At 56.2% G+C, this 27,419-nt stretch overlaps 1 protein-coding gene across 1 annotated transcript in view; it reads right to left on the bottom strand.

Annotated features, from left to right (window-relative positions):
• The window catches only part of JPH3 (junctophilin 3), a 53,378-nt gene that overhangs the window by 7,262 nt on the left and 18,697 nt on the right, over positions 1-27,419 (bottom strand). The window contains exons 3-4 of the mRNA XM_053952590.1: positions 12,032-12,156; positions 4,989-5,908 (exon numbers count right to left, since the gene is read on the bottom strand). Coding sequence (XP_053808565.1) covers positions 4,989-5,908; positions 12,032-12,156 — 1,045 coding nt within the window. The remainder of the gene's footprint in view (positions 1-4,988; positions 5,909-12,031; positions 12,157-27,419) is intronic.

Raw genomic sequence — 27,419 nt, 5'->3', positions numbered from 1 at the left:
CTGCAGACCCTGGGAGTGTTTGGGATCATCCCTGCAGGCTCTGGGAGTGTTTGGGGTCGTCCCTGCAGGCTCTGGGAGTGTTTGGGATCGTCCCTGCAGGCTCTGGGAGTGTTTGGGATCGTCCCTGCAGGCTCTGGGAGTGTTTGGGATCATCCCTGCAGACCCTGGGAGTGTTGGGATCGTCCCTGCAGACCCTGGGAGTGTTGGGATCATCCCTGCAGACCCTGGGAGTGTTTGGGATCATCCCTGCAGGCTCTGGGAGTGTTTGGGATCATCCCTGCAGGCTCTGGGAGTGTTTGGGATCATCCCTGCAGGCTCTGGGAGTGTTTGGGATCATCCCTGCAGGCTCTGGGAGTGTTTGGGATCATCCCTGCAGGCTCTGGGAGTGTTTGGGATCATCCCTGCAGGCTCTGGGAGTGTTGGGGATCGTCCCTGCAGGCTCTGGGAGTGTTTGGGACCGTCCCTGCAGGCTCTGGGAGTGTTGGGGATCGTCCCTGCAGGCTCTGGGAGTGTTGGGATCGTCCCTGCAGACCCTGGGAGTGTTGGGATCGTCCCTGCAGACCCTGGGAGTGTTGGGGATCATCCCTGCAGACCCTGGGAGTGTTGGGGGTTGCCGCTGCTGAACGGGGACCAGGGATGATGGATCAGGCTCGGGTGAGCCCGGCCCTTCCTGCTGAGCTGCTCCATCCTAAAGCGCTTCTCCTCCCTTCCAGAAGCGGCAGATGTTCAGCACCTGCAGGAAAGGAGATCTGCTCCCTTCTCTGCCTCCCCAGCCCTGCCACGGGCTGTGGTTTGTGGATAAAAGGCTCACTGGCATTTTAGAGAGCTCCTTTCCCTTCCCAGTCTCTCAACAATTCTTCCTTTTCCTTTTCCTTTTTTTCCTTTTCCTTTTCCTTTTCCTTTTCCTTTTCCTTTTCCTTTTCCTTTTCCTTTTCCTTTTCCTTTTCCTTTTCCTTTTCCTTTTCCTTTTCCTTTTCCTTTTCCTTTCCTCCCCAGAGGCTCCAGGAACCTGTGGAGCATCCAGTGCCTCGTGGGCCTTTAAGGCCGGGAAGGATGGGGACGTTCCCATAAATCCCTTAATCCCACAACACCAGCACCGGTCCTGGCACGTTGGCTCCCGTTTTCCTCTGCCCCAACGCTGACAATTGCTGTAAGTTTGTCCTCTGGGTGCTGGGGTCAGTGCCCACAGAGGCACAGAGAGATCAGGTGGCCTTAAATGTCATTTTAAAGCATTTGTGTGGCTCAGTGACCCCAAAACCCCCAAATCCCCCGAGAGCCAACACTGAGCAGTGCTGAATTTCATCGATGTTACTGAGCCGTGGCCTCAAGAAATGAACTTTATGAGAGGGTTTTTCAATTCAGGAATTGTGAGGGGATTTTTCAATTCAGGAATTGTGAGGGGATTTTTCAATTCAGGGTGTGCAGCCCCAACAAAGCGGGGTGGTTCTGGGAGCTTCTTTTAAAGGACTGGGGAAAAGTGACAGAGGAGAACAAAGTTCCTACAGCTCCTACAGCAATCTCTACATCTGACTGCTCTGTGGAGTCTGCATCCCTGCCTGTGCAGCTTTGGAGAAGCTTGGATTCAAGGCCTCGTGGCTCCCAGCTTGTTTTTCAGACAGGAATCAGGAGCAGTGATTTTTCTGGAGTGTGTTTTTGTGAGACCAGCACCCCCAGCCTGCTCCAGCACTGCCAGAGGTGTGCTGGAAGCTGGAGCTGCCCCTCCAGCACAGAGCCAAGCCCTGGGCTCATGGATGGCTTGTGCAGAGCTGGTTTAGGGCAGATTATTTTTAAAACAAGCTAAGCTGTGAGGGTGACCTCGCTTCTGCTCAGGGATACCTCAGGTAGAGCAAAAATAGCCGTGCTCAGCTCTGAGCATCCCTCCTGCTCACTGGCAGCTCCTTGCTCTGCTGGGAGCTGGTGGGAGCTGGGAGCTGCCCTTTGAGCCCCTCCTTTTGAGGGACCCAGGGAAGGGGCAGTGAGCAGGCTGGAGCAGTGTGGGCTCTCACACACCTGCCCACAGCTGCCTTGCCCTGCCAGGCCACAGGGAAAGGGGATTTCAGGCCAGCGTGGGGGAATTTGGCTTTTGGGGGGGCTTGGGGAGCCTTGATTTTGCTGTGGGGGGATGTGGAGCTCGAGCAGGATGCAGGGGGGTTTTGCAGGATGGAGTGTGTGAGTGTCCTGTGCTGCCTGGAGATGGATGTGGGGTCTGTGGGATAAATCCTTCCCCCTCAGCCTTGCCCTCCTCCTCCTCAGGGATTTACCACTTCACTCCCTGAAGTCTGAAGTGCTTCTGATGGCAGGTGCAGGTGAGGTCACGGGTTTGGGCAGGAGGTTGGAGCACAGATCCCTGCACCTCCCATTCCTCCCCTACACCTTCCCCTGCTCCTGCCCAGCCACCCCCTCCCTGCCAGGCCACTGGAACAAAACCCTGCTAGCACCATGCAATTCCTGCTAGAACAAATTGTTGCTGGCATTGTGGGTTATTTAAATCCACATATTATCTCTTCCTCTGTATTACATTAGCTTCCTCCCAAACCTTCGCCATCTGTTCCACCCTCGGTTATGAATGTGAGAAAACTGAACATGCTGCTCCGCAGCTCCAGCACTTCCAAAGTAGGATGTGCATCCTAATGGCTTTTCCATGCACTGCTCCATGCAGGCTGGGCCCTTCCTTAGTGGCCAGGACTCACTGGGAATGGCCAGGAATGTGTCGGTGTTTGCCTCCTGCCATGTGGAGGGAGGTTTATTGTGACAGCGCCGAGGTGGGAGCACATCTGATGGGCTGGGTGGGGAGACAGCCCAGGGCTGCTTGTGCCAGTGATCTCCCCCAAATCACGTGGCTCTCAGCGAGGAGAAACAGTGGTTTCATCCCTCCTGTGGGCCCCGTGTCTCCCAGGTCGTGTTGTCAAAGGTGCTGGAACATCTGTGCATCCCACGGCCTTGCCAGGGCTGTGTCTGTGCAATTACTGCTGCTGCTCTTCCCCTCTGGGAGCCTGTCAGGCTCCTCGTGCTGCCTGTCATGTCTCCAGGGCCTCCCAGGCAGGCAAGGACAGCCTGCAAGGCTCTGGTTTTCCAGGGCTGCAGGATGTGCCCTGTGGAGCACTCAGCTCCCCCTCGGTGCTGGGTGGGAGCTGCTGAGCCTGAGCCCGGGGATGGGGAGGCAGAGAGCTCCAGGGCTGCTGGGGGGATTTATCAGCAGGGAAGCTGGGGCAGATCCATCCTTCCTGCATCCCAGGCTGCTCTGGGGGGGATTTATCCACAGCCCCAGCAGGGGCAGATCCATCCTTCTTTCATCCCAGGCTGCTCTGGGGGGGATTTATCCACAGCCCCAGCAGGGGCAGATCCATCCTTCTTTCATCCCAGGCTGCTCTGGGGGGGATTTATCCACAGCCCCAGCAGGGGCAGATCCATCCTTCACTGCATCTCAAGCTGCTGTGGGGGGGATTTACCCACAGCCCCAGCAGGGGCAGATCCATCCTTCTTTCATCCCAGGCTGCTCTGGGGGGGATTTATCCACAGCTCCAGCAGGGAAGCTGGGGCAGATCCATCCTTCACTGCATCTCAAGCTGCTCTGGGGGGGATTTATCCACAGCTCCAGCAGGGAAGCTGGGGCAGATCCATCCTTCACTGCATCTCAAGCTGCTCTGGGGGGGATTTATCCACAGCTCCAGCAGGGAAGCTGGGGCAGATCCATCCTTCCTGCATCCCAGGCTGCTCTGGGGGGGATTTATCCACAGCCCCAACAGGGAAGCTGGGGCAGATCCATCCTTCCTGCATCCCAGGCTGCTGTGGGCAGGATTTACCCACAGCTCCATCTGGGGCAGACCCATCCTTCACTGCTCCCTCCTCTCTCTGCCCCTCGGCTCTGCTGGCAGGTGCTGGAGGAGCAGGGACACTGCAGCCATGGCAAATGTCACCACACCTCACACACCTCGATGCCTCTCGCCTGAATTTTCGGCCTGACTGACAAATTCATTTCAGTTTCGTGACCAGGCACCATCCTGTGCTCCCCTGCCAGGGAGATTTAGCCCCAGCCTGCTGAAATGTCACCTCCTGAGCGTGACAGGTTTTCCATTTCTCCTGGGTAGGTCTGGGGCATCCTCATGGGACACCTCCAGCCCTGCCCTGTGTTTGGGCAAGGGACAAGGGACAATTTGGGGCAGTGGTGGCTTCCCCAGTGCTCCCAGCAGACCCCATCACCTCTCCTGTCAATGCCAACCAACGGGGGACAACAAGTGAGGAAGTTTCTAATGGGAAATCCAGCAATCCTCAAAAAACAAGACTGCAGAAAACCTAAAATCCACCCAGCTCAGCCTTCCCCCGAGGAGCTTCAGCTCTGTCCAGGTCCTGTCTGAGTTGGTGATGTCCAACCTCAGACCCCCCCTCCTCAGGCAGTTCATTACAGCCCTCACCTCATTAGCCATGGTTAATGGCTCACCCTCCTTGACTTTAAGCCCATTAATTCTGTTCGTGGAGAACAGATTATTCCCTTCCACTTTGCAGCAGCTTTTAAGATCACTCTGTCTTCTCTCCCGAACACCTCCAGCCCTTCCCAGCAGCCACTCCATGCCCAAAGTGTCCTTGTCTCCCCCAAAATGAGGAGCCCAGGGTGGGATGTCTCACAAGGAGCTGTCCTGGAGCAGCAGGAAGCTCTGTGGCCATAACCATAACCCAAGGAACATCACCAATGCCTTGTCTGCTCCTGCAGCTTTCCCACCAAATCCCTGCCAATTTTATTTTTATTGCTGGCCCAGGGGCTGGGCTGCAAAACTCCATCCTCCAGGGAAAACCCTGCTGCTCCCAGCACAGCCTGCAGGGAACACCCCACACCAACGTCCAGCAGGATGGGAGAAGGGAGCAGAGGGGATTCAAGGCACAAACCCAGGATCATTCACATTTTCCGAATTTCCCTCCCATCCCGCTCCACTCAGCCCCACAACAGCCCCGGGCTTCCAGGCCACAATTCCAGAGCCAATCCCCTCACTCACCGTACTGGATTTGAGCGCATCCCCACTGTCCTCTTCAGATTCTAGTGCAACAGGTAAAGATTTCTGTGGCGGGGAGAAGGTTAAGTCCCACCTCAGTAGCCGAGGTTCAGCTTTGTCCCCGAATCTCAGGTTTTCCAGTTTCTGCACCGTGGGCTCGGCAGAGGAAGCTGGCCTGAAATTCTCTTTGTTCTGGGACTTAGACCTCAGTCTCTGAACCCCGAAGCCCCGCTCTTCCCCGCGGTGCTCGTCAGCCACGCTCCTGCAGCCTCCCCCTTTGCTGTAGTGTCTTTTTTGGGTGTGAATCTCTTGCATATAAGAATCCATCCTCATGAGGGGCTTCATCTCCATCTCGTAATTGCTCATCTTCTCCTCGTCCAGCTCAAGCAGCTTGGAGCTCCCTGAGCTGTGGTTGTGGGACCTGTGGTGGGAAGTCCATGAAACCGTGGCTGGGGAATCTGTCCACCTCTCTCTCGGCTTGTGGTTGGAGGCCGAATGTTTGTGTCCCCCGCTCCGACCTCTGTAGTCTTCGGGGCCAGCGGTGGAGCCCAGCTGCCCGCTGCGCATCGTCCCGCTCCTCCCGGCGCGGCTCCCGCCCACCTTCTCTTCGCTCCAGCTGTTGGGGCGCAGGTAATCCCCGCCGCGCCCCTCCAGCAACATCTGGATCTCGCCGCCCCTCTCTTCGTCCACCGAGACCTGCCTGGAGAAGTGGGCGCTCTTGTTCCTGCAGGAGGGGCCGAGGGGCGGCGTGGAGCAGGGGCTGGCGGGGAAGCTCTGCAGCGGGCTGTCCTCGGGGGTCAGGTCGGACGGGGTGGTCCCTTTGCGGTACAGCTCGGGGCTCTCCTGCTGCAGGGGGGTCCCGGTGGAGAGGACCTCGATGTCATCGCTGGAGTTCTGCCGCTTCGGCCGCTGGCATTCCAGCCCTTGGGGGGAGGAGAGAAGGGAGAGGGGAAGGTAACGGGATTATTTCTGGTGTGTGGACGCCCCGCGGGTTTCTCGTGCCACGGAACGGGGAGCAGAGGGTTGGGTGGTGAGGAGGAGCGGGGTGGGATTGGGATGGCAGCACTGCTGGGGCACCAGAGCTGCCCTGAGCCCTGCCCTGCAGAACCACAGCAATGGTTTTCCAACCCCAGAGGTGTGGAGAAGCCACCAGCGATGCAGAGCTGCTGGGAAGAGGTTCTGGTGGTTTTTTGGGATCCATCTGACCACAATTCCTACCAGTTCCCACCCGGAAGCTTGGGAAGGGAAATCTGTGAGGTGGCTGGTGGCAAACCCTGTGCTCTGTGTTTGTGTGTGGTGGGGGACACTGGGACCACCCTGGGTGTCATTGGGACCACCCTGAGTGTGATGGGTGACACTGGGACCACCCTGGGTGTGATGGGTGACACTGGGACCACCCTGGGTGCCACTGGGACCACCCTGAGTGTGATGGGTGACACTGGGACCACCCTGGGTGTGATGGGTGACACTGGGACCACTGTGAGTGTGATGGGTGACACTGGGACCACCCTGGGTGCCACTGGGATCACTCTGGGTGTCATTGGGACCACTGTGAGTGTGATGGGTGACACTGGGACCACCCTGGGTGTCATTGGGACCATTGTGAGTGTGATGGGTGACACTGGGACCACCCTGGGTGACACTGGGACCACCCTGAGTGTGATGGGTGACACTGGGACCACCCTGGGTGTCACTGGGATCACCCTGAGTGTGCTGGGTGTCACCAGGATCACCCTGGGTGCCACTGGGATCACTCTGGGTGTGCTGGGTGACACTGGGATCACCCTGGGTGCCACTGGGATCACTCTGGGTGTCACTGGGATCACCCCACACCAACAGCCCTCGCTCCCCTCCTGGATGGGAACCACCTCAGTTTTCATCTGCCAGCTGCAGGAGGGAAACGGCCACATCTGGGCAGGTGTGCAAGAAAAAAACCCCACAAACCTCATATCCAAGAGCTTTCCTGCCCCACACAGCCCAGCAGGATGTGGAGATTTCCCTGCTCAGCCCCAGGATGGGATGGAAGGACAGGGCTGGTTGTTCAGGGCCACCCCCCATCCTCCTCATCCCACTGGAGGCTCCTCATTCCTTCAGCTCAGAGACTTCCCAGCTAGGGGCACCCTGGGGATGGGCACTTGAGGAGGGGCTGGTTGTCTTCTGCTGCTGGAGGAACACGGAACAAAAACCTCCAACGTGTTCATCACTGATGAAACACCAAACGATTTCAAGCGAGCTAATAGTGGTTAATTCTCCTTTTCCCCTCTCCAGTCGTTCCCAGCTAAAGCCATGCTAAATTAGGTGAATAATTTGATAAATATATTAAGTGCCTAATGCCCCTGAAATGCATCTAATTGTGATTGCTATGGTGAGACAAGAAACAAGTCTTGAAAAGGGAGAGCTCAATTTTCGTGCCATCGCTTAAAAATAAATGCTCGGGAGCGCCTGCTCGGGCCTCTCCACTTCTGCTGAGTAATTTTCTCTCTTGAATCTTTTTGGGGAGCTGCTGGGATGTGCCTTCATCCCTGCCAGGGTTGGGATACACACAGGGAATGCTGGAGTCCCCACTGGAGCACTGGCAGGGCGGGAAATAGTAAAAAAAAACTGCTTGGAAATCTACCCAAGCAATTTATGGGAAATGGTCTCCTAACGACTCGAGTTTTTGGGATGATACTCACATAGTCCAGCCTTCATTTTTTTCCCTGTTTGTGTATGGGAGACTGAATCTCCTGGGGTTTATCCAGGGCCCCTGAAAAATCCTGGTATTGGTGGGAAATTGCTGAGAAGGAGAAAGGTGGAGTTCACCTCTCTTTTCCTGCAGAATATCTGTCTCCGGGATCAAAGACAAGATTTTTTTGGGGCTGTTTTCCAGTCATTCCTGTCCCAGCCACCTTCCAAGATCCCAAATGGGAAGCTGAGGCACAGAGGGAATAAAGGATTTAAGGTGAGAAAGCTGGAAAGCCACCTGTGGGAGCAGGCTCACCCAAGGTTTGGGGTGTCCCTGGTTTTTGGGCTTTATCTTCCCCAGCTCAGAGATTTTGCTGGAATTCCAGGGAGTTGCAAGCTTCCCTGGCATTCCCTTCAGCTCCAAGGCCTCCAGAGCTGATGTCCAGCCCCACAACCAGCCAGAGCCTGGCTACACCCACTGCTGCTGTTCCCAGAGCCCCAGAGAGGGGACAAGAAACCCCAGAGCTGCTCCCCCACAGCCACACCAGGGGGACCTCATCGAATCCCCCTCATCCCAACCTTCCCCAGCACCAACCCGCAGGCGACTCTGCCTTTCCTGGGTTAATCCCCGAGGGCTGGGGCTCTGGGAGGAGCAGGACCGGCGCTGCTGGGGCACAGCTGGGGCACAGCTGGAGCGCTGCTGCCCCCCAGCCCCGCAGCCCGCAGGGATGGAGGCGTTTCCTTGCGCAGGAACTCCGCGGATGCACCGGGGCCCTTTCGGCACCCGAGGATGTGCAACAATTATCCGGAGCTAAAATTAGTGCCGGGGCACGTGATGTTCCTGGAAGAAGGGCTGTGAGAGCGAAGGAGGATGCAGAGCACCAAACGTGGATTTTCCAGCGGGATGGAGGCAGCCGAGCCCGGCCCCCGAGGCTTCAAAGCCAAAGCTGAGGAGGCACGTTTGGGATCTGGGAGCCTCTGGCTCCGTGTGCTGCTGTCTCGGTTCTGCAGCACCACCCAAGCCTGGGTGATCCTGCTGTGCGCAGGAATTGGGGTTGGTGGGCACCTGGAGATGCCCAGGGCTGATGGGCACGGGAACCATGGGCGAGAGGGCGATGCAGGATACGAAACAGGGATATTTTTGTTTTTACCTTCCAGGAGCTGCAGCTGCCCAGGGCTGATGCTGAGGTGGGCACAAACTCCTCTGTGGTGTCCCACAGCACCCACAGACCCCTCCGAGGGGGGCACCCAGCACTCGCTGTGCCAGGTGGGTGGTACCCACACCCACCTCCCTGCCAGGAACCCATCCAGCACCCAGCACCCCGTGGAAAGGGAGCACAGCCAGCACCCAGGGGGTGGGTGGCACTCAGCACCCACCACAGCACGCCGTGGGTGGCACTGGGGACCTGCAGCACCCTGCAAGGGAGCACAGCCAGCACCCAGCGTCCTGAACGAGGGGGGCACATCCAGCACCCAAAATCCTGTACAAGGGTGACAAATCCAACACCCAAAATCCTGTACAAGGGTGACAAATCCAGCACCCAAAATCTTTTACAAGGGTGACAAATCCAGCACCCAAAATCCTTTACAAGGGTGACAAATCCAGCACCCAAAGTCTTTTACAAGGGTGACAAATCCAGCACCCAAAATCCTTTACAAGGGTGACAAATCCAGCACCCACAATCCTTTACAAGGGTGACAAATCCAGCACCCAAAATCCTGTACAAGGGTGACAAATCCAGCACCCAAAGTCTTTTACAAGGGTGACAAATCCAGCACCCAAAATCCTTTACAAGGGTGACAAATCCAGCACCCAAAATCCTTTACAAAGGTGACAAATCCAGCACCCAAAATGTTTTACAAGGGTGACAAATCCAGCACCCAAAATCCTTTACAAGGGTGACAAATCCAGCACCCACAATTCTGAATATGAGGGGTGCATCCAGCACCCACAATCCTGTGAAAGGGAGACAAATCCAGCTCCACGATCCTGAACAAGGGGAGCACATCCAGCACCCACAATTCTGAATGTGGGGGGCACATCCAGCACCCAGGATCCCGTGCAAGGAAGGGCATTTAGAGCACCCTGTCGGGAACATCCTGTGGAAGGGAGACAAATCCAGCACACACAACCCTAAATGAGGGGGGCACAGCCAGCACCCACAACTGTGAATATGAGGGGCACATCCAGCACCCACAATCCTGTACAAGGGTGACAAATCCAGCACCCACAATCCTGTGATAGGGGGGTTCACCCAGCACCCACAATCCTGTATAAAGGGGACACATCCAGCACCCACAATTCAGAATATGGAGGGTTCATCCAGCACCCACAATTCTGTACAAGGGTGACTAATCCAGCACCCAAAATCCTGTACAAGGGTGGCAAATCCAGCACCCACAATTCAGAATATGGAGGACACATCCAGCACCCACAGTCCTGTGAAAGGGGGGCACATCCAGCACCCACAATCCTGTCAAAGAAGGGCACACCCAGCACCCACAATCCTGTCAAAGAAGGGCACACCCAGCACCCACGGTCCTGTGCAAGGTGGGCACGCAGAGCCCCTGCAATGCCCGCAGCGTGGCGGCAGCTCCGCCATCCCCGGCCCGGCTGTCCCCAGCCTGAGCTGGGGTCTGTGGGTGACACAGCCACTCGCACCCATGACCTGCCCGAACGGCTCCGCAGGCGCTGCCAGCTCTCCCTGGGATGCTGTGTTTGTTTTTTAATTCGCTCTAAGTGGAACCGCCTTCCTCCCCTCCCCTCTCGTGGCTCACACAACCCCCCCAGACAGAGCTCCGACCACACAAACCCCAGCACGAGTGAAGCGCCACGGCCGCGTCCAGGAGCTAGTAAAAAATGTATCACCTAAAAATACCCTTCCAAGAGGTGATCTAAACCAGCAAAGTCTCCTGGCAGGAGGAAATGGAGATGAGGAACATCTCAGGGCTGGAGAAGCCCTCGGGAGAGCGCAGCCCTGCGAGAAAGCTCCGATCTGCCCTGGGCAGGAGGAGGGATGAGCGGCTTTGGAGCAAGGCTGAGCCTCCGGGAGATGCGGGGGACGCAGGGGATGCTCGGAGCGGCCCTGGCTGGGGATGTGCCCCGGCTCAGGTCGCTGCAGCCCCCAAAGCCGAGCCATGGGATGCCCCCGGCCGCCCCCGCAGCTCGGTGGGGCGAGCACCGGGCCGGGCTGGGCCAGCAGAGCCGATGGTCCCCCGAGGTCGGGAGCAGCCCCGGCCCCGCAGCAGCCCCTGGGGCAATTAGAGCGAGTGAGCAATCCTGGCTGAGCTGCGAGGGGGACAGCAACGACAGCAGGGCTCGGGGCTGGAAAAGTTCTCAATAAACCCGGCCGCACGTTAATTATGATGTTAATTATTGCTGGGGGGACTTGGAGCGTCCCACTCCCACTCGGCTGCAGACCCCGGCCCGACCCCGGCTCGGCTTCGGCTCCGTCCTCCCCGAGCCTTTGGGGAGGAAAAATGTGAGAGAGCAACGAGGAATGGTGAAAATGAGGGAAAATGTGAGAAACCAAGGAGGAATGGCGAAAATGAAAGAGGGAGAGAGAGAGGGAAGGAGGGAAGGAAAGGAAAGGAAAGGAAGGAAAGGAAAGGAAAGGAAGGAAAGGAAGGAAAGGAAAGGAAAGGAAAGGAAAGGAAGGAAAGGAAAGGAAAAGGAAAGGAAAGGAAAGGAAAGGAAAAGGAAAGGAAAGGAAAGGAAAGGAAGGAAAGGAAAGGAAAGGAAGGAAAGGAAAGGAAAGGAAAGGAAAGGAAAGGAAAGGAAAGGAAAGGAAAGGAAAGGAAAGGAAAAGGAAAGGAAAGGAAAGGAAAGGAAAGGAAAGGAAAGGAAAGGAAAGGAAAGGAAAGGAGAGGAAAGGAAAGGAAAGGAAAGGAAAGGAAAGGAAAGGAAAGGAAAGGAAAAGGAAAGGAAAGGAAAGGAAAGGAAAGGAAAGGGAAAGGATCCAATATGGGTTTCCCAGTGACTGATTTGCACGCCCAAGGGAAGGGTCAGGTCCCAGTGGGTCCAGACTTCCCAAAGCAGTCAGGAACTGCACAAGCCATGGGTGTAAAGTCAGCGGTGACCTCTGGGATCATCTGTGTTTGCATCCAGAGCCCTTGCTGGGCTCTTCCTGTGCAACCACCAAGGGCTTTGAACTAAAAAATTGGGGGAAAACAGGAAATACCAGGCAAAAAGCCCCGGACAGGGTGGAACTGTTGGATATTGACAGCCCTGCCCTAAATCTCCCAAAACCTGGTGTTCCACGGAGCTTTCCCCCTCCAGCAGCTCCGGTGGGGATGGGGAGCTGCGGGCACAGGCTGAGCCTCCAGCCAGGGGAATTTGGGGGGTTTTGGGGCTCCGAGGGCAGGGCCTGGCAGGGACTGACCGTTCTCCCTGTGCTGGAAGGAAGGCGAGAACTCTTTGGCAGTGATCCTGGCGATCCGCGCTTCCTCCTGCGCTTTCTGCGCCGCCGTCACGGCCGCCTCCGCCTTGGCCCTGGAGTGAGAGGTCCTGCAAGGCAACAGAGACACCAGCACCCCGTTAGGCAGCTCCTCCCTGCCACGGGAAACCCCACGTTCCCCCCACAGGTTCCTCCAAAACCCTTTGGCTGTGAGGGAGGAGCTGCCGGCAGAGCTTGGGGCTGGCTGGGGAATTTTTGGGGAGATGGCTTGGGGGTGGCTGGGGTTTTCCAACACCTTCATGAGCTGCTGCTCAGCCTGGAAATCACCCAGGAAATCCAGGTTTGTTCCCCCAGGGTCCCTCCATCCCGTTTCCCACCCCGTCCCAGCAGCCTCTCCGTGCATCTCCCACGAGCCTCCAGGGTTGAATTTAAAGCTGGTTTGGTTGGGTTTTTTTAACCAAACCCTTTTTTTTTGGGGGAAAAAAAAAAAAAAAAAAAAAAAAAAAAAAAAGAACATTTCCACGCCCACCCCCACCTTTTTGCGTAAAATGCTGGATGTAAATAAATACTGGGAGCAGAGGTAGGAGCGGGGGGCTCGGCTCTGAAGCCGCCTCCACCATCCCTTCACACACTTTGATCAGGGCACTTCTTCCCTCTGGATCAACAACTGTCCCCTGCACTCACTGATGATTCCCCAAAGGCTTTTTTTGGATGGCATTTCATCCCGTCACTCAGGATTTACAGCTTCTCTGAGAGCATCCTCCGGATGCTTTGCCCCTTTTTTCCCCTTATCCGAGCCATCCAGGCACTTTCAAAAATTCCTGCTCCCACCCCGGTGCAGGCAGCGTTATAAATAACTCCACTGATTTCTTTTCCCTCCAAAATCAGGCCCTCCATCTCCTTTAATCATTTTTTTTTCTGCCTCTCTCTGAATTCCCTCTAATTTCTCGACATCTGCGTGGAGAGGGAGTGCCATTTCTGACAGGCTCCTAAAAATGGAAAACAGGGCCAGGAATGTGCCTGCTTTGCTTGGAAGCATCACCAGGGCTGGGGAACAGGGTGTGAGTGTGGCTGTGCTGTCACCTGTGCTCACTCCTGACGCTGCTCAGGTCTCTTTGCTCTAATCAATTTATTTTAATCAATTTATTTTATTATCGAAATTTTATTCCCAGCCATTGGCTGCTTTGGAGCAGCCCTGGAAGCAAATCTGAGCTGTTTTCCAGAGTTATTGGAGGTGGTGGAGGGGCTGTGGTGATGCTGCTGCAGGTCCTGAGGGTTCTCTGTGATTAATGCACCCAAAAATTGGGTTTAAATGGGTTTTTGGCCAGCTGGAGTCCAGCACTCAGGTGGGGTCAGAGGAGGGGACAGAGGTGTCACAGCCCATTCCCTGTCAGGTATCCCTGCCCTGCTTGTTTGGGAGGAGCAGGGATGCCCCAAGGAGGAGCTGCAGCAAACTGCTGGGAGGGGAGTGCAAGCTGCTCCTGTTCCTCATGGAATCATGGAATGGTTTGGGTCGGAAAATACTTTTAAATCCATCTCATTCCCACCCCTGCCGTGGGCAGGGACAGCTTCCACTAGTCCAGGTTATTCCAGCCTGGCCTTGGACCCTGCCAGGGATCCAGGGGCAGCCACAGCTTCTCTGGGCACCCTGTGCCACCCTCACAGATATTGGGAATCTCATCTAAATCCACCCTTTTTCAGCTTCAAGCCATTCCCCCTTGTCCCGTCCCTCCATGCCCTGTCAAAGTCCCTCTCCAGGTCTCTCCTCAGCCACATTTTTGGCACCAGCATGCTCTATGGGAAGCACTGGGGCATCAAACCTGTGCATTAAACCATCAGAGCCACCAGGAGGTTAAAATTCAGATTCTGCCTCTCCGAGCTCCCCAAACCTCTGGCATCTTCCAGGGGAGGTTCTCAGGGACGTGGATTTGAAAGAGGTTAAAATTCAGAGGTTAAAATTCAGATTCTGCCTCTCTGAGCTCCCCAAACCTCTGGCATCTTCCAGGGGAGGTTCTCAGGGACGTGGATCTGAAAGAGGTTAAAATTCAGATTCTGCCTCTCCGAGCTCCCCAAACCTCTGGCATCTTCCAGGGGAGCTTCTCAGGGGCGTGGATTTGAAGCTCCTCCATCCATTTATCCCCTGGCCTGGGAGCTGCCAGGGCTGGGGCTGTCCCTGCCTCCCTGCAGCACTTTCCCCGGTCCCCGCTGGCCCCAGCTGAGGATTAGCAGCGTCTGTGAGCACCTGGCCCTGCTCAGCAGCCAGGATTACCCTCTGCTCCCCACAGCCTCCCTGGAGAGGCGGCTGGAGCCACTCATCCCTCTCTGCCTGCCAGGGAAGGAGGCTGGAGCAGCATTCCAAGGGGCTGGGGCACTCGGGGGTGGTGGCAGAGCGGGAGGTGACGCTGGAGGAGCCACCAACCCTGGGCTGGCCTTCCGGGATGGCCCAGACTCTGCTCCTCCCTGCAGCACTCGGCACCTCCTTGATGGAATCACGGGATCATTGAGGGTGGAGAAGAGCTCCAGGATCACCAAATCCAGCCTGTGGCCGATGCCCACCTTGTTCCCAGCCCAGAGCTCTGAGTGCCACCTCCAGGAATTCCTGGGACACCTCCAGATGCACTCCAACCCTCCCTGGGCAGTTCCAGTGCCTGACCATCCTTTCCAGGAAAAAAATTCCAACCTAAATGGATTAAAATCACCGTCCCTGGGGGGTGGATGCATTTCCACCCCTGGAAAACTCACTCCAAAGACTTCTGGGTCTGCTCGTCCCATCACCCCCAGGATCGGCCCAGGAAGTGCAGGGAATTAAAAAAATGAAAACCTGGGGCTTTGGCTCAGAAAAGGTTAAAAATCAATCCCATCCATGAAGCCACCTCTGATCCAAAATACACTCGAGGAGGGATGGAAAGCACTGGATTCCCTGGGGCAGAGGGACACACTGGATTCCCTGGAGCAGAGGGACACACTGGATTCCCTGGAAAAGATGGACACACTGGATTCCCTGGAGCAGAGGGACACACTGGATTCCCTTGGCAGAGGGACACACTGGATTCCCTGGAGCACATGGAACACACTGGATTCCCTGGAAAAGATGGGACACACTGGACTCCCTGGAGCACATGGAACACACTGGATTCCCCTGGAGCAGAGGGACACACTGGATTCCCTGGAGCACATGGAACACACTGGATTCCCTGGAGCACATGGGACACACTGGATTCCCTGGAGCACATGGAACACACTGGATTCCCTGGAGCACATGGGACACACTGGATTCCCTGGGGCAGAGGGACACACTGGATTCCCTGGGGCAGAGGGACACACTGGATTCCCTGGAGCACATGGAACACACTGGATTCCCTGGGGAAAGGGGACACACTGGATTCCCCAGAGCAGAAGGACACACTGGATTCCCTGGAAAAGATGGACACACTGGATTCCCTGGAGCAGAGGGACACACTGGATTCCCTTGGCAGAGGGACACACTGGATTCCCTGGAGCACATGGAACACACTGGATTCCCTGGAGCACATGGGACACACTGGATTCCCTGGGGCAGAGGGACACACTGGATTCCCTGGGGCAGAGGGACACACTGGATTCCCTGGAGCACATGGAACACACTGGATTCCCTGGGGCAGAGGGACACACTGGATTCCCTGGGGCAGAGGGACACACTGGATTCCCTGGAGCACATGGAACACACTGGATTCCCTGGGGAAAGGGGACACACTGGATTCCCCAGAGCAGAAGGACACACTGGATTCCCTGGAAAAGATGGGACACACTGGATTCCCTGGAGTGCTGCTGATTAATTGTTTGTAAAGCTCCCTGAGACGCTGGCAGGAGTGAAAAGCAGAATTATGGAGATCCATACGTTGCATAATGAAATCCATAAGTATTCCCAAATAAATGCCAGTAATCCAGTTAGTGCTCGCATGACTTTGTCACGTCCTAAATTTACCAGCTGTCTCCTTTCTCCACGCCTGCTGCTCGTGGCGTGTGCTAAATCTTAATTCCCACTTAATTGCCTGGAGTTTATGTCCCTGGAAAAGTGGGTTTTTTCCTCCCTGACACATGCACAGGGCCTGATCTCATCACTCTGCTCCTCCTTCCCTAAGTGCTGCCATAATTTTTTTTTCCGGGATGGAGAAGCCAAACTGGAGACCACGGTGAAAATGAGGCTGGGCCGTCCCCATAAAACCGAATTATGGGATGGTTTGGGTTGGAAGGGACCTTAAAGATCATCCTGTTCCTGTGGGCTCGTGAGGGGATGGAGGGAAGAGTGATGCAAGAGGAGCTGTTTAATTCCTCCCACCTCTGAGCATCCCCAGCCTCCTCCTGCAGCTGGGATGAATCCAGGAGCCTGGGATAGTGGAAGGTGTCCCTGCCCGTGGCAGGGGGGCTATGGATGGGATTTAAGCCCCTTCCAACCAAACCATTCCATGATTCCAGGATTTTAGTGCACTTCACCACCCAAGCTGAGCTGGGGGAGGGTGTTCAGGCAAAGACTGGGATTGGGAAGAGCCAGAGGGGGGAAGGCTGGGATGGTTTGTGCCTTTTGAGCCCCCGTTTTGGGTCTCAGGGCAGAGGCTCCCTGCTGGGGCAGGCCTGGAATGTTTCATTTATTAATTTTTTGCCAAGCTGACTCACTCTTCTCGGAGGATGAGCGGGCAAGTGGTCAAACTGGCAAGGGGAGCTGGCAGGAGGCAGGGAAAAATCCCAACCAACCAGATTCCCGGAAATCTTTGCGGATCTCCTGTGATTTGGCTGGAGCTGAGAGGGGAAGGGATAATACCTGGGCCTGCTTCCTAATGCCAAGTTTATCAGCTCCAGCTAATCTATAAGAAGCTGGAATCAGCTGATTTGCAAGGAAGAACGTGGCTTTTTAGGAATTCCAGCAGTGACTCCGGGCTGGCTTGGGGTGAGCAAGGAGTGGATCCGAGGGTTCTGCTGCAAAGCCGGTGCTGGGGGCAAGTTTAGCCCAAAAGGGGTGAACTCCCAGCAAAATCCTCAGGGATTCAGGAAGGAAGGAAGCAAAATTCAAACCAGGTGAGGCTTGAGAGGTGTTTTGGTTCCAGGAATGCTTTGGCAGGAGAACAAGTGGGACAAAGTGCTTTAAAATTAGGCTGGAAATTAGAGCAAGTTTACAGAAGCCCAGAAAGGTTTCAGAGCTGTGAATGTGATGCCTGGGATTGCCAGGATGGCACCTGGAGAAACCTGGATCACTGGTGAGTCCTTCTCCATCCATTGTTTGAATCCATCCAGGAGAGGGATTTGCCACCTTTATTCCTATTTTTCCAGCGTTTTTGTATGGAAAACACATTCCAATAAAAACCAGGCAGCAGACACTGAGCAAACTCATGCTTGGGGAGCTCTGTGCTGAACACAGGGAGAAATCCACATTATTGGGAATGTTAAAAAGCATCCTATGGGTAAGATTTGTGGAAAAGAAGGTCTGTTTCCCAAAATTCACACGGCAGCTCTGGCTGTTCTTTTCCAAGCAAAATTCTCGCTTCCCTGACCCCAAAGCCTGGCTGAGGCAAGTATGAAATTCCTGCTTTACCCTTGGGATCCTGTGCAGGGATGGGGATGCTCAGCCCTCCTCCATCCCAGAGCTCTCCCGTTATCCCAACTCCAACAGCCACGAGGCCGCAACAAGTCCCAAACCCTCTCCACCCCATAAAAGGACCCCGTGGTGCCTATTTTCGTGGAAAACCTGGAAATTGGCACGTTCCCCACAGGCTTCACTGGGAGTGGTGAGGATGGAGTTAAGCTGGCAGTGAGCTCATCCCTAATGAACAGCCTCAAGTTTTCCTAAGGGGCCAGGTTGGCTCCATCTGATCCACTTTGTCTCCAGGTCAATACTTCATCAGGCAGCTTTGGGGCTGTTTTTTTTTGTTTTTTTTTTTCCTCTTTAAATGCATCGTTATCTTCCTATAGGAGGGAATGTTTTCTCTCCCTCCATTACAGAGCTTCATGTATTTTTCAAACGGCAAAATTCAATTAAAAGACACTCCAGCTGCAAGGAAATACTTCAGGAAAAATTCAGAGAGAGCATTTGCAGGGCGTTTAAGACTCGCTCATCCAAACCCCGGGGTCAGGAAAGCCTTGGGATGCACCTTGTCCTGGGAAGGGATGGCTGGATGAAGGAGAAAAAGGAGATTTTCAGTGTGGCCTCCCCATGTGGGAAACCCAGGCTGGCATGAGGCTGGGGAGGGATGGCCGGATGAGGTGAGGGAAAGGAGATTCCCAGCGGGAATCCCTCGGCTGTGTGGGCTCCTCGGGGGTTGTTTTGCAGTCCTGTGGCACGGCAGGATCCAGCCCCGATCAGCATCCACCGAGGAGCACAAAGCGCCGGCCCCCGCGGGATCGCTGCCGCTCACCAGCCCCCGGAGCCCCGGGATCGCTGGTGCAGCCCCGCCGAGGAGATGGGATCGCTCCGGGATGGGGCAGGACAGGCGATCCCAGCTCCCAAACCCCTGCCAGCGTGGCATCGATCGCTGCAACAGCCCCGGGAGGCTCTGCCTGCTCCGGGCAGCCGGGAGGGGAGGCTTGGCTGGGCTTCATGCTCTCCTAGATGGGACAAATTGGGACTGAATTATTAATAACCACTGCAGACTGTCTGGTTTCCACCTCTGCGGGAGCCTCTGTGATTTAGGGCGCAGCTGCAGTGCCCATCCTGCCTCCCTTTCCCATTCCAGGGGCTTCTCCGGGCACCGCATCCCGCATCCCTCTCTCTGCGGAGGGTCGGGATGAGCGCAGCCCGGAGCCAGGCTCTGTCTAGACACGGCCCCGAGGGAAGGGGGAGATGGCAGCAATTAACAACCTGTTTGTTATTTTCCCTATCTGGCGTTTATTGCCCCGATAAAACCCGCTCCTAATTCCAGCTTGGCTCTTCCCACAGCTCTCGCGGCTTCCCTGTTATTGCAGCAGGCTCGCCGTGAGTGATTTGTGCAGGCAGCGGCACCGCGCTGCTCCTCAGGGGGTGGAATATTAGACACACCAATTAGCTGTCTGTGGAGAAATTCCCATTTACCTGCTCAGCGCAGGCATTTTTCCCAGCCCGCTCCCTCCGTCTGCTTTTCCCCGTTTCCCCCTCTCCCGCCTCCCATGGCTGGAATTCTTAATTAAGGGGGGGGGAAAAAAGCTGCTTAATGTGACCTCTGACATGACGTAATGCAGCCCCGAACGTCTGCTGGGGCTCTTTGCAGCCAGACACGGAGCAGGTGCTGTGCATAGCAAAGAGAGAGCCAGACTTGGCAGCTCCAGATGGAGATTTTGGGATGGGAGCACGGATGGATCACCCCTGGGCTCTGAGGAGGAGCAGGAAAGCTCCCACCAGCGGGAGGGAAGGTTGGGAGAGGCTGGGATGGCATGGGACGGATGGAATGGTGATGGCACGCCCCGAAAAAAATGGCTCTGGAAGTCACATCTCGAGAGAATTAAGGGAAAATAAACACTCAAACCCTTTAATCATAGGCCAAAAAATCCCCTCGATGTCTTTGTTGCTGCCCAAGAAAGCAAATCAGAGTGAAGCATGGAGAATGTTGTGGTCAAGAGGCCAAATCCAAGTTTCCTGTAGTTTTACAGCAGGAAATGTCACCTTAGTGGGGAAATCATTCCCAAGGCAGCTGGGAGAGCTCGTGGGCAGCTGGGACATGGAATGCTCAAGGTCTCCCAAACTCATGGGGACGGGGCTGGAGCCAGGTCCTGTTTAGCTCACTGCTCCAGGCACCTGTGCCAGAGCCTTCCCCACCTTTATCTTTTTGGAGTTACAAACGGGGAGTGAGCTCACCGAGGAATATTTTGCCATTTTACACTCAAATTCCATTTTTTAATCCGAGTAAAGGGGAAAAAAAAGTAGCCCAGGCTGTGTCCTTGTGTCCTGTGCCTTGCCTTGGAGTGGCCAAAAGGAGTTTTGCTGGAGAACTGAATTCACAACGTGGAAAGGTGCAAAGTCTCACGGGGACAGGGATGGGCCGTGTCCCCAAAATTCTGGGAGCAACAGCTCAAACCACATCCCTGAGGTGGGTCATTCCCAGTGGAGAAAGATGAGAGCATCAAATGCCAGGATTGTCTCCAGCTCACCTTATTCCCACCAACCCCAAAAGGATTTCTTTATTTTATCTTTGCTTTTGCTGAACAAAAAAAATGCCAAGAAAATCCAACTCCATCGACTTTAGAAGGCTGGGCCAGGTGGAGCTGGTACCCAGAGGCACATCTGGCACCAGGATGCTCCCAGCATCTCCCTGGCCAAGGAACACATGGAATAAGCAGGGCCAGGCAGATTCCTGCATTCCCCTTCCAGGACTTCCCTTCCTTTTAACTTCGTGCCCCCAGCAAGGACAGAGCTGATGGGCTGTGCAGGGAGATGATGCCCTGGGTGTTATCTGCAGCTGGCCAGAAAATCAAACATCTGGAGTGGGAGCCTCATGCCTGGCCATCTGTCTCTGGGAATGGAGCTCTGCAGGAGGCAGGTGAGTGCAAACACCGGGATTTGCCTTGGGAAAGGGTGGCTTTGGGGCCGCTGTCCCCACCGAGGTCTGGCTGCTCTCCAGACTGCTCACTTTGCCTTCCTGGGGCACAAATCACCCAACCCCCCTCCCTAGCCCAGCCCTGGTGGGTTCAGGCAGGAGGGAGAGGGGCTGGAGGTGCCTCCAGGGCTCTGTCACCCCTTTGTGTGGCAAGTGGTGGCCCCAGCCCTGATGTCTGTGCGGAGGAAAATAATAAATCCTTCCTGTTGCCATCTCCTGCCTGCCTCAAACTTCAGAGCCCACCCAGAACGAGCCACCTCCCTCATCCCAGCTGCCTGCATGGGGGTTTGAGCCCCAAAATCAGCTGCACCCCCCAAAATCCCACTTTTCCTGAGGCTCCTCAATCCATCCCTGAGCTGCTGGGTCCCTGCTCAGCCCCACTGCACCCTGCCCACGCCAGCGTCCCATGGGGTGTCCTGGATGGGATCCTGGGGGGTCCCTGCCTGCTCCCCAAACCCCAGGCCAGCAGACAGCTCTGGGTTTGCAGCTCTGAGCTGCCTCTGAGGCAAAGCCCGTGAAAATTTCCACTCGAGCAGCCAACAGCTCAAAACAGGGGAAGAAACTGGGAGCCCGGCCCTGCCAGGAGAGAATCTGGGCTTTCATCATTTCTGCTTCACCTCCGTGCCACGGGGATGAGAGACAGCCCTGACAGGGACTCGGGGCTCGGCCCCACCTCTGTTTGTCTCACTCGGCAGCTGGAGGGCTCCTGGTCCTTGGGAAGGGCTCCTGGTCCTTGGGAATGGGCTCCTGGTCCTTGGGAATGGGCTCCTGGTCCTTGGGAAGGGCTCCTGGTCCTTGGGAATGGGATCCTGGTCCTTGGGAATGGGATCCTGGTCCTTGGGAATGGGATCCTGGCCTTTGGGAAAGGGCTCCTGGCCTTTGGGAAAGGGCTCCTGGCCCTTGGGAATGGGATCCTGGTCCTTGGGAAGGGGCTCCTGGTCCTTGGAAAGGGACTCCTGGTCTTTGGGAATGGGATCCTGGTCCTTGGGAATGGGCTCCTGGTCCTTGGGAAGGGCTCCTGGTCCTTGGGAATGGGATCCTGGTCCTTGGGAATGGGATCCTGGCCTTTGGGAAAGGGCTCCTGGTCCTTGGGAAAGGGCTCCTGGTCCTTGGGAAGGGCTCCTGGCCCTTGGGAATGGGCTCCTGGTCCTTGGGAATGGGATCCTGGTCCTTGGGAATGGGCTCCTGGTCCTTGGGAAAAGGCTTCTGGCCTTTGGGAATGGGCTCCTGCTCCTTGGGAAAAGGCTACTGGCCTTTGGGAAAGGGCTCCTGGCCTTTGGGAAAGGCTCCTGGTCCTTGGGAAGGGACTCCTGGTCCTTGGGAAGGGGCTCCTGGCCCTGTCCCACCCCTCTCCCCTTGGGAACGGGCTCCATCCCTGGCTCTCAGCTCTGCCACCACGGCCCTGGAGGGCTCATCCCCAGCACTGAGGGGTTGGGAAGATCTGCCACCATTCCCAGCTCCTTGAAGGATGTCCTGATGCTGGGTGCCCTCCTGCCAGTGGGGACAGCCCCTGTGTCCAGCTTGGAGCCCACAGAGCTGTTTCTTTCCCATGAGGGAATGTGATCCCGAGGAGCTGCCCATGGAGAGCAGCGTCACGGAGCCACCAAGGACACTTTGTGGCACTGAGGCCACACTGGGAAACCCAACAGCCCCCAGGTGACATCCCATGACCCCAGAGGGTGACACACAGGGGTGGATTTGGGATGTGGTGGCAGCGAGGCTCTGCTGTCCCGATTGGAAGCGAGCTGCAGCAAGGGGAAGCTGCCCACCATGGAAAAAGGGGACTGGAGAGGGAATAAAATTGAAAAGTAGGTCCCAGCAGATGCTGGAATGGGCTGAGCACTGGACATGGCCACCGTGGGATTTTAGGGTGCTCAGCACCCTGAGGAATTGGGACTTTCTCAGTCACAACTCTGAAGGGATAATCGGTCACATCCATGGGTTAAACCCCCCTGGGATTTTCAGGGGGGAAATTTGCTCAGCAGGGTCTACAGTCAAATCCTTTAATTTCCTGGATTAGGAAGCCAGGACAGCTTGTCATTTGTCCTGTGGGGAGGAGGTGACAGAAACCTCATTTTCAAACCAACTGCAGGAGCATGGAGAAGCTGGAATACCCCAGCCCATTCCCTGTGCTCTCCCCAGCATCCCAAACTCGGGGGGAAGGAAAACCAGCAAGGAAAGAACTCAATAACTTGGCTCAGCTCTGTGTTTTCCTCTTGGCTGTGCTCCTGATATTAATTTTGCCTCTCCCTGAGGAGGAAAGGGTGTGGGGAGGGACAAGGATGGGGTGTTGGGGATGTTGCTGAAGGGAAGAGGGTGGGAGCAACCAGGAAACCCAAAATGGGAGCTGGGAGAAGAAAAAAGCACGGAGACCTCTCTCACCAGCTGGGAAAGCAGGAGAGAAACCCCAGCCCATCCCCTCGGTTCTTCTCCACCCTCAAACTTTGGGATGCAGCATCCCTGGGACACGCCTGGGGGGGCTGCCAACATCCCCCCTCCCAGCCCCCAGCCCGGCTGTGGGACTGCGTGTCCCAGCACCCTCCCCACCCCTGGGAGGGTGAGGATGAGGATGGAGAGGGCGGCGGCAGCCAGGGGAAGGATCTCTCCTTCCCTGCCCAAAATCCCAGGGAAAAGCAGCGCTGCAGTTCAGCAGGAAGAGCAGCAGAAAGGAAAGGAAAAGCTGCAGAAAGGAAAAGGGAAAAGGAAAAGGAAAAGGGAAAGGGAAAGGGAAAGGAAAAGGAAAAGGAAAAGGAAAAGGAAAAGGAAAAGGAAAATGAGGGAAAAGCAGGGTTTGTGTTGTTTTTGGTGTATTTTGCTTTCCCTCCCCGTGTGATGAAGGGCAGCTCCACCCAAAGCAAGAGGGAGAGGCTCCATCACTTCGTGCCGGGCAGGCAGGAGGTTCCTGGGGGATCTCCGGCCGCTGGAATGGTCCCGCTGCCCTCCGGGAAGGGCTGGATTCAAATCCAGGCGGAGGATCCGCACTGCGATGGGCTGCGGTGCGATGCCAGGGATGAGGAGGAGGAGGAGAAAGAGGAGGAGGAAGAGGAGCCGGCAGCTTCTCCTTTCCCCGCGCTGCCCTCGCCTCCTGCCCTGCTCCGGGGCAGCCCTGCCCATGGAAGCGGCGCTGCCAGCAGGGATCACCCCCCGTCCTCCCCGCCTCGCTGCCAGCCCGTGCCACCCCTCCCTGTCCCCTCCATCTGCTGTCCCCGCACGGGTGGTCGCTGCTGGCACCGCTCCCCTCCCGGCTCTGCCCCTCCTGCATCCCCAAATCCCCTTTCCTGCTCCATTATTCCCCGGTAAAACCTGCTCGGCTGCGGGACTGTCACCGCACAGAGCACGCGGGTTTGGGACATCTCTCCTGGCGGGGAGGGCACAGAGCCAGCGGGGACAACGAGAATCCGAGGGGCTGGGAACGTCTGTGCTGCTTCAGCACAGCCCAGCAAAGCTGGGAATGGTTTTAGGGATGTTTGTCACACACCTGGGCTGTGGATCTTGGGATGTTTTGCCTGGGAATGGTTTTAGGGAAGTTTGTCACACACCTGGGCCAAGGATATGGGATGTTTTGCCTGGGAATGGTTTTAGGGAAGTTTGTCACACACCTGGGCCAAGGATATGGGATATTTTGGTTGGGAATGGTTTTAGGGATGTTTGTCACACACCTGGGCCAAAGGTATGGGATGTTTTGTCTAGGAATGGTTTTAGGAATGGTTTTAGGAATATTTGTCACACACCTGGGCCATGGATCTTGGGATGTTTTGCCTGGGAATGGTTTTAGGGAAGTTTGTCACACACCTGGTCCGTGGATACGGAATGTTTTGGCTGGGAATAGTTTTGGGAATGGTTTTAGGAATGTTTGTCACACACCTGGGCCACGGATATGGAATGTTTTGGCTGGAAATGGTTTTAGGGATGTTTGTCACACACCTGGGCCGTGGATACGGGATATTTTGGCTGGGAATGGTTTTAGGGATGTTTGTCACACACCTGGGCCGTGGATACGGGATATTTTGGCTGGGAATGGTTTTAGGGATGTTTGTCACACACCTGGGCCGTGGATACGGGATATTTTGGCTGGGAATGGTTTTAGGGATGTTTGTCACACACCTGGGCCGTGGATACGGGATATTTTGGCTCATGTTTGACTCGCTGGAGAGGGAAGGGGGTGGGAATGGCCAAGCTGGGATCAGAGGGGGAGGGTGAGGGATGGGAGGGCAATGAAACCCAAAACCTCACTGAGCTGCTCTGCCAGAAGTGCAAGTGACCTGCTGAGGTTTTTCCAGCTGGATCACCTCGCAAAGCTTCGTTCCTACAAAAGGCACTCCATTGTCCAGCCTGGCCCTGCCCGGGGAGGGTGCGCCCCGTGGAGGGGGGGTGGCTCTTGGGGACACACCGAGCCAGCCCTACCCAAGCCCGGAGGCTGCTCCTGACTTTTGACACGGCCACAAAAGGGCTTAAGGCTGCAAATCCTGTCTGAGCAGGAAGTTATTAAATTGGCATGGCTGGAGCACGTCAACAGCCACGGTGCTCGCATCACATCCCATCACATCCCTCGGGAGGAGGGATGGACGGGACACTGCGGGATGGCTGAGCCCGGGCTGGAGGTGGGAATGTGCCTGCCGCGAGCCAGAGGTGTCCTTGTCACCCCGGCTGACGGGACACACCCCCAGCAGCAAGGACAGCTGATCCTAATCAGATCCCCTGACCCCTGGCAGCACGGCCCGAGCAGGGAGGGAGGGCAGGGAAGTGGCAGGGAGGGAGGGAATGCTCAGTTCCAGCAGCAGCAGAGCCTGGTGGAGGCTGCCAGCCTGGGCTTTGCTCCTCTTGCATTGCACAGGGGAGGTTTGAGGGAGAGAGGGATGGAGGGAACAAGGAAAAGGTGCTGTGAGGAGAATCACCTCCTGCACAGCTGCTCCCAGCCTTGGAGTCACCTCCACCAACAAACCCCCTCTGTGTTCCCCTCCCTGACCCTTGGTATCCCTCAAGGAAAGGATGGAGAGCCCGGGAAGGGGTGGAGGGAGCACATTCCCCCCACTCGGGGCCTGGTGGGCTCCAGGTGATGCCCTCAGTGGCCCCATCAGTGCCCAGCTCATGGGCTGAGGTGACTCCTGCAAACCCCGAGCTCCAGCTGCTGGCAGGGCCTCAGCAGGGAACAGCAGAGGTCCATGAGCAGAGGAATCCTCCCTGGACTCAAAGTTGCCCAGAGAGGGGCTGGTGAGAGACCCTGCCCCACCTGGGCATCAGCTCAGCCCATCCCTGCAGCCAGCTCAGCTCTGCCCCATCCTGGCTTTGTTTGTCCCTGCTGTCCTGACCCAAGGAAGGGAACACAAAAATCCCTTTTGGGGCCCTTAACCCCCGCCCCTCCTCGTCCTCCTCCTCCTCCTTCTCCCTCTCCATCCGCAGCAGGAGCCCCTGGGGCAGCAGGAGGTGGGATTAGGGTCAGCAGCCAGCACCCCCAGGCACCCAAAAAGCAGCAGCAGCAGCAACCCAAAATCAAAGGCAGCCCAGACAATGGCAGAGCTGCAGGCTCAGGCCTGGCAGAGCATTAAGCAGCAGCACTACCGGGGCCGGGAGAGCCGGTGGGGACATTACCGGGGCCGGGGAGAGCCGGTGGGGACATTACCGGGGCCGGGGAGAGCCGGTGGGGACATTAACGCCACTCTCAGAGCACGGCTTTGCTTTTCTCTGGGTTTGCCCGAGCTGCGTTTCCATTTTTCTCAAGAAAATACCTGTTTGGCTCTAAGAGCCTCCTGCACTTTGCTGCTCGGCTCTCGGGGGCTTTTCCTGCCCGACGTCAGCCCTGGCTGCAGCATCCTGAGGGAGCATCCAGGGCGAGTTCAAACATCCCCCTTCTCCCCTCCTCACTGCCAGGTTGGCTTTATTTCCTTCCTTTTCCTGTTTCCCTCCAGTTTCCCTTTCTGGAGTTGAATGACACTGTGCTAATTTGTGGCCCAGCTCCTCCTGAGACTGAGGAGCTTTAATTATATTTTTCTCCTGGTTGGTGCAAGGCTCGGCTATAATTATGCCAGGGAGAGCATTACTTAGGAGTGACCTGGGAGCAGCATTCCCTCTGGGAGCCAGGGCACTGGCTGCTCCCAGGAATTCTTATTTAAGGTGCTGGGCAGCAGATCCCCATGCTGGAGAGGAGCAAAGTGTTTGCCACGTGCCACCCATCCCTGGGACTCATCCGGTGATGGTCCCTCCTTCCACAGCCAGCCCAGCCACTAATTACAAACCCGTGAGCTGTGGAAGCAAGAGGAAACCCTGGAGAGATGTAGGGTCTGCCAGCCTTGCTTTAGACCTGCCATCACCCATCCTGGAGAGCCCCGATCTCCCCCGACGTTCCCTGTGCACCCATTCCCTGTGCCAAAAACCAGGGGCTGGGCTGAGCTCCCTGGCCCACCTTTGTGGCCTGGATGTTTTATTTGAGGGGATAATGGCACAGCAGAGCCTACAGATAATTTGCCTGAGGTGTCAATTAGCACTAATGAGATGGGACTCGGGGTGTCCAGTGCATCCTTCATCCTTCCAGGGCGGCAGCAGGAAGAGTGCTGGCTCTTGGCTGATTTGAGAGGGAATGAAGGTCTCCCAGAGCACTCAGAGAACACCCTGAGCATTCCCTTTAAACAGGCTGGGAAAGAGTTCCCTCTTTGCCTCCCCCTGAAAACTGGTCACGGAATCATGGAAAAATTTGGGTTGGAAGGGATCCTAAAGTTCATCCAGTCCCACCCCTGCCATGGGCAGGGACCCCTTCCCTACCCCAGGCTGCTCCAAACTTTCTCCTGGCCTTGAACCCTTGCAGGGATGGGCCAGCTGCCATCAGCAGGAGTTCCTCACCC

Source organism: Vidua chalybeata, chromosome 11 (assembly GCF_026979565.1).
Source record: "Vidua chalybeata isolate OUT-0048 chromosome 11, bVidCha1 merged haplotype, whole genome shotgun sequence".
NCBI classification, from domain to species: Eukaryota; Metazoa; Chordata; class Aves; order Passeriformes; family Viduidae; genus Vidua; species Vidua chalybeata.
This window is presented reverse-complemented; position numbering and strand designations above follow the sequence as displayed.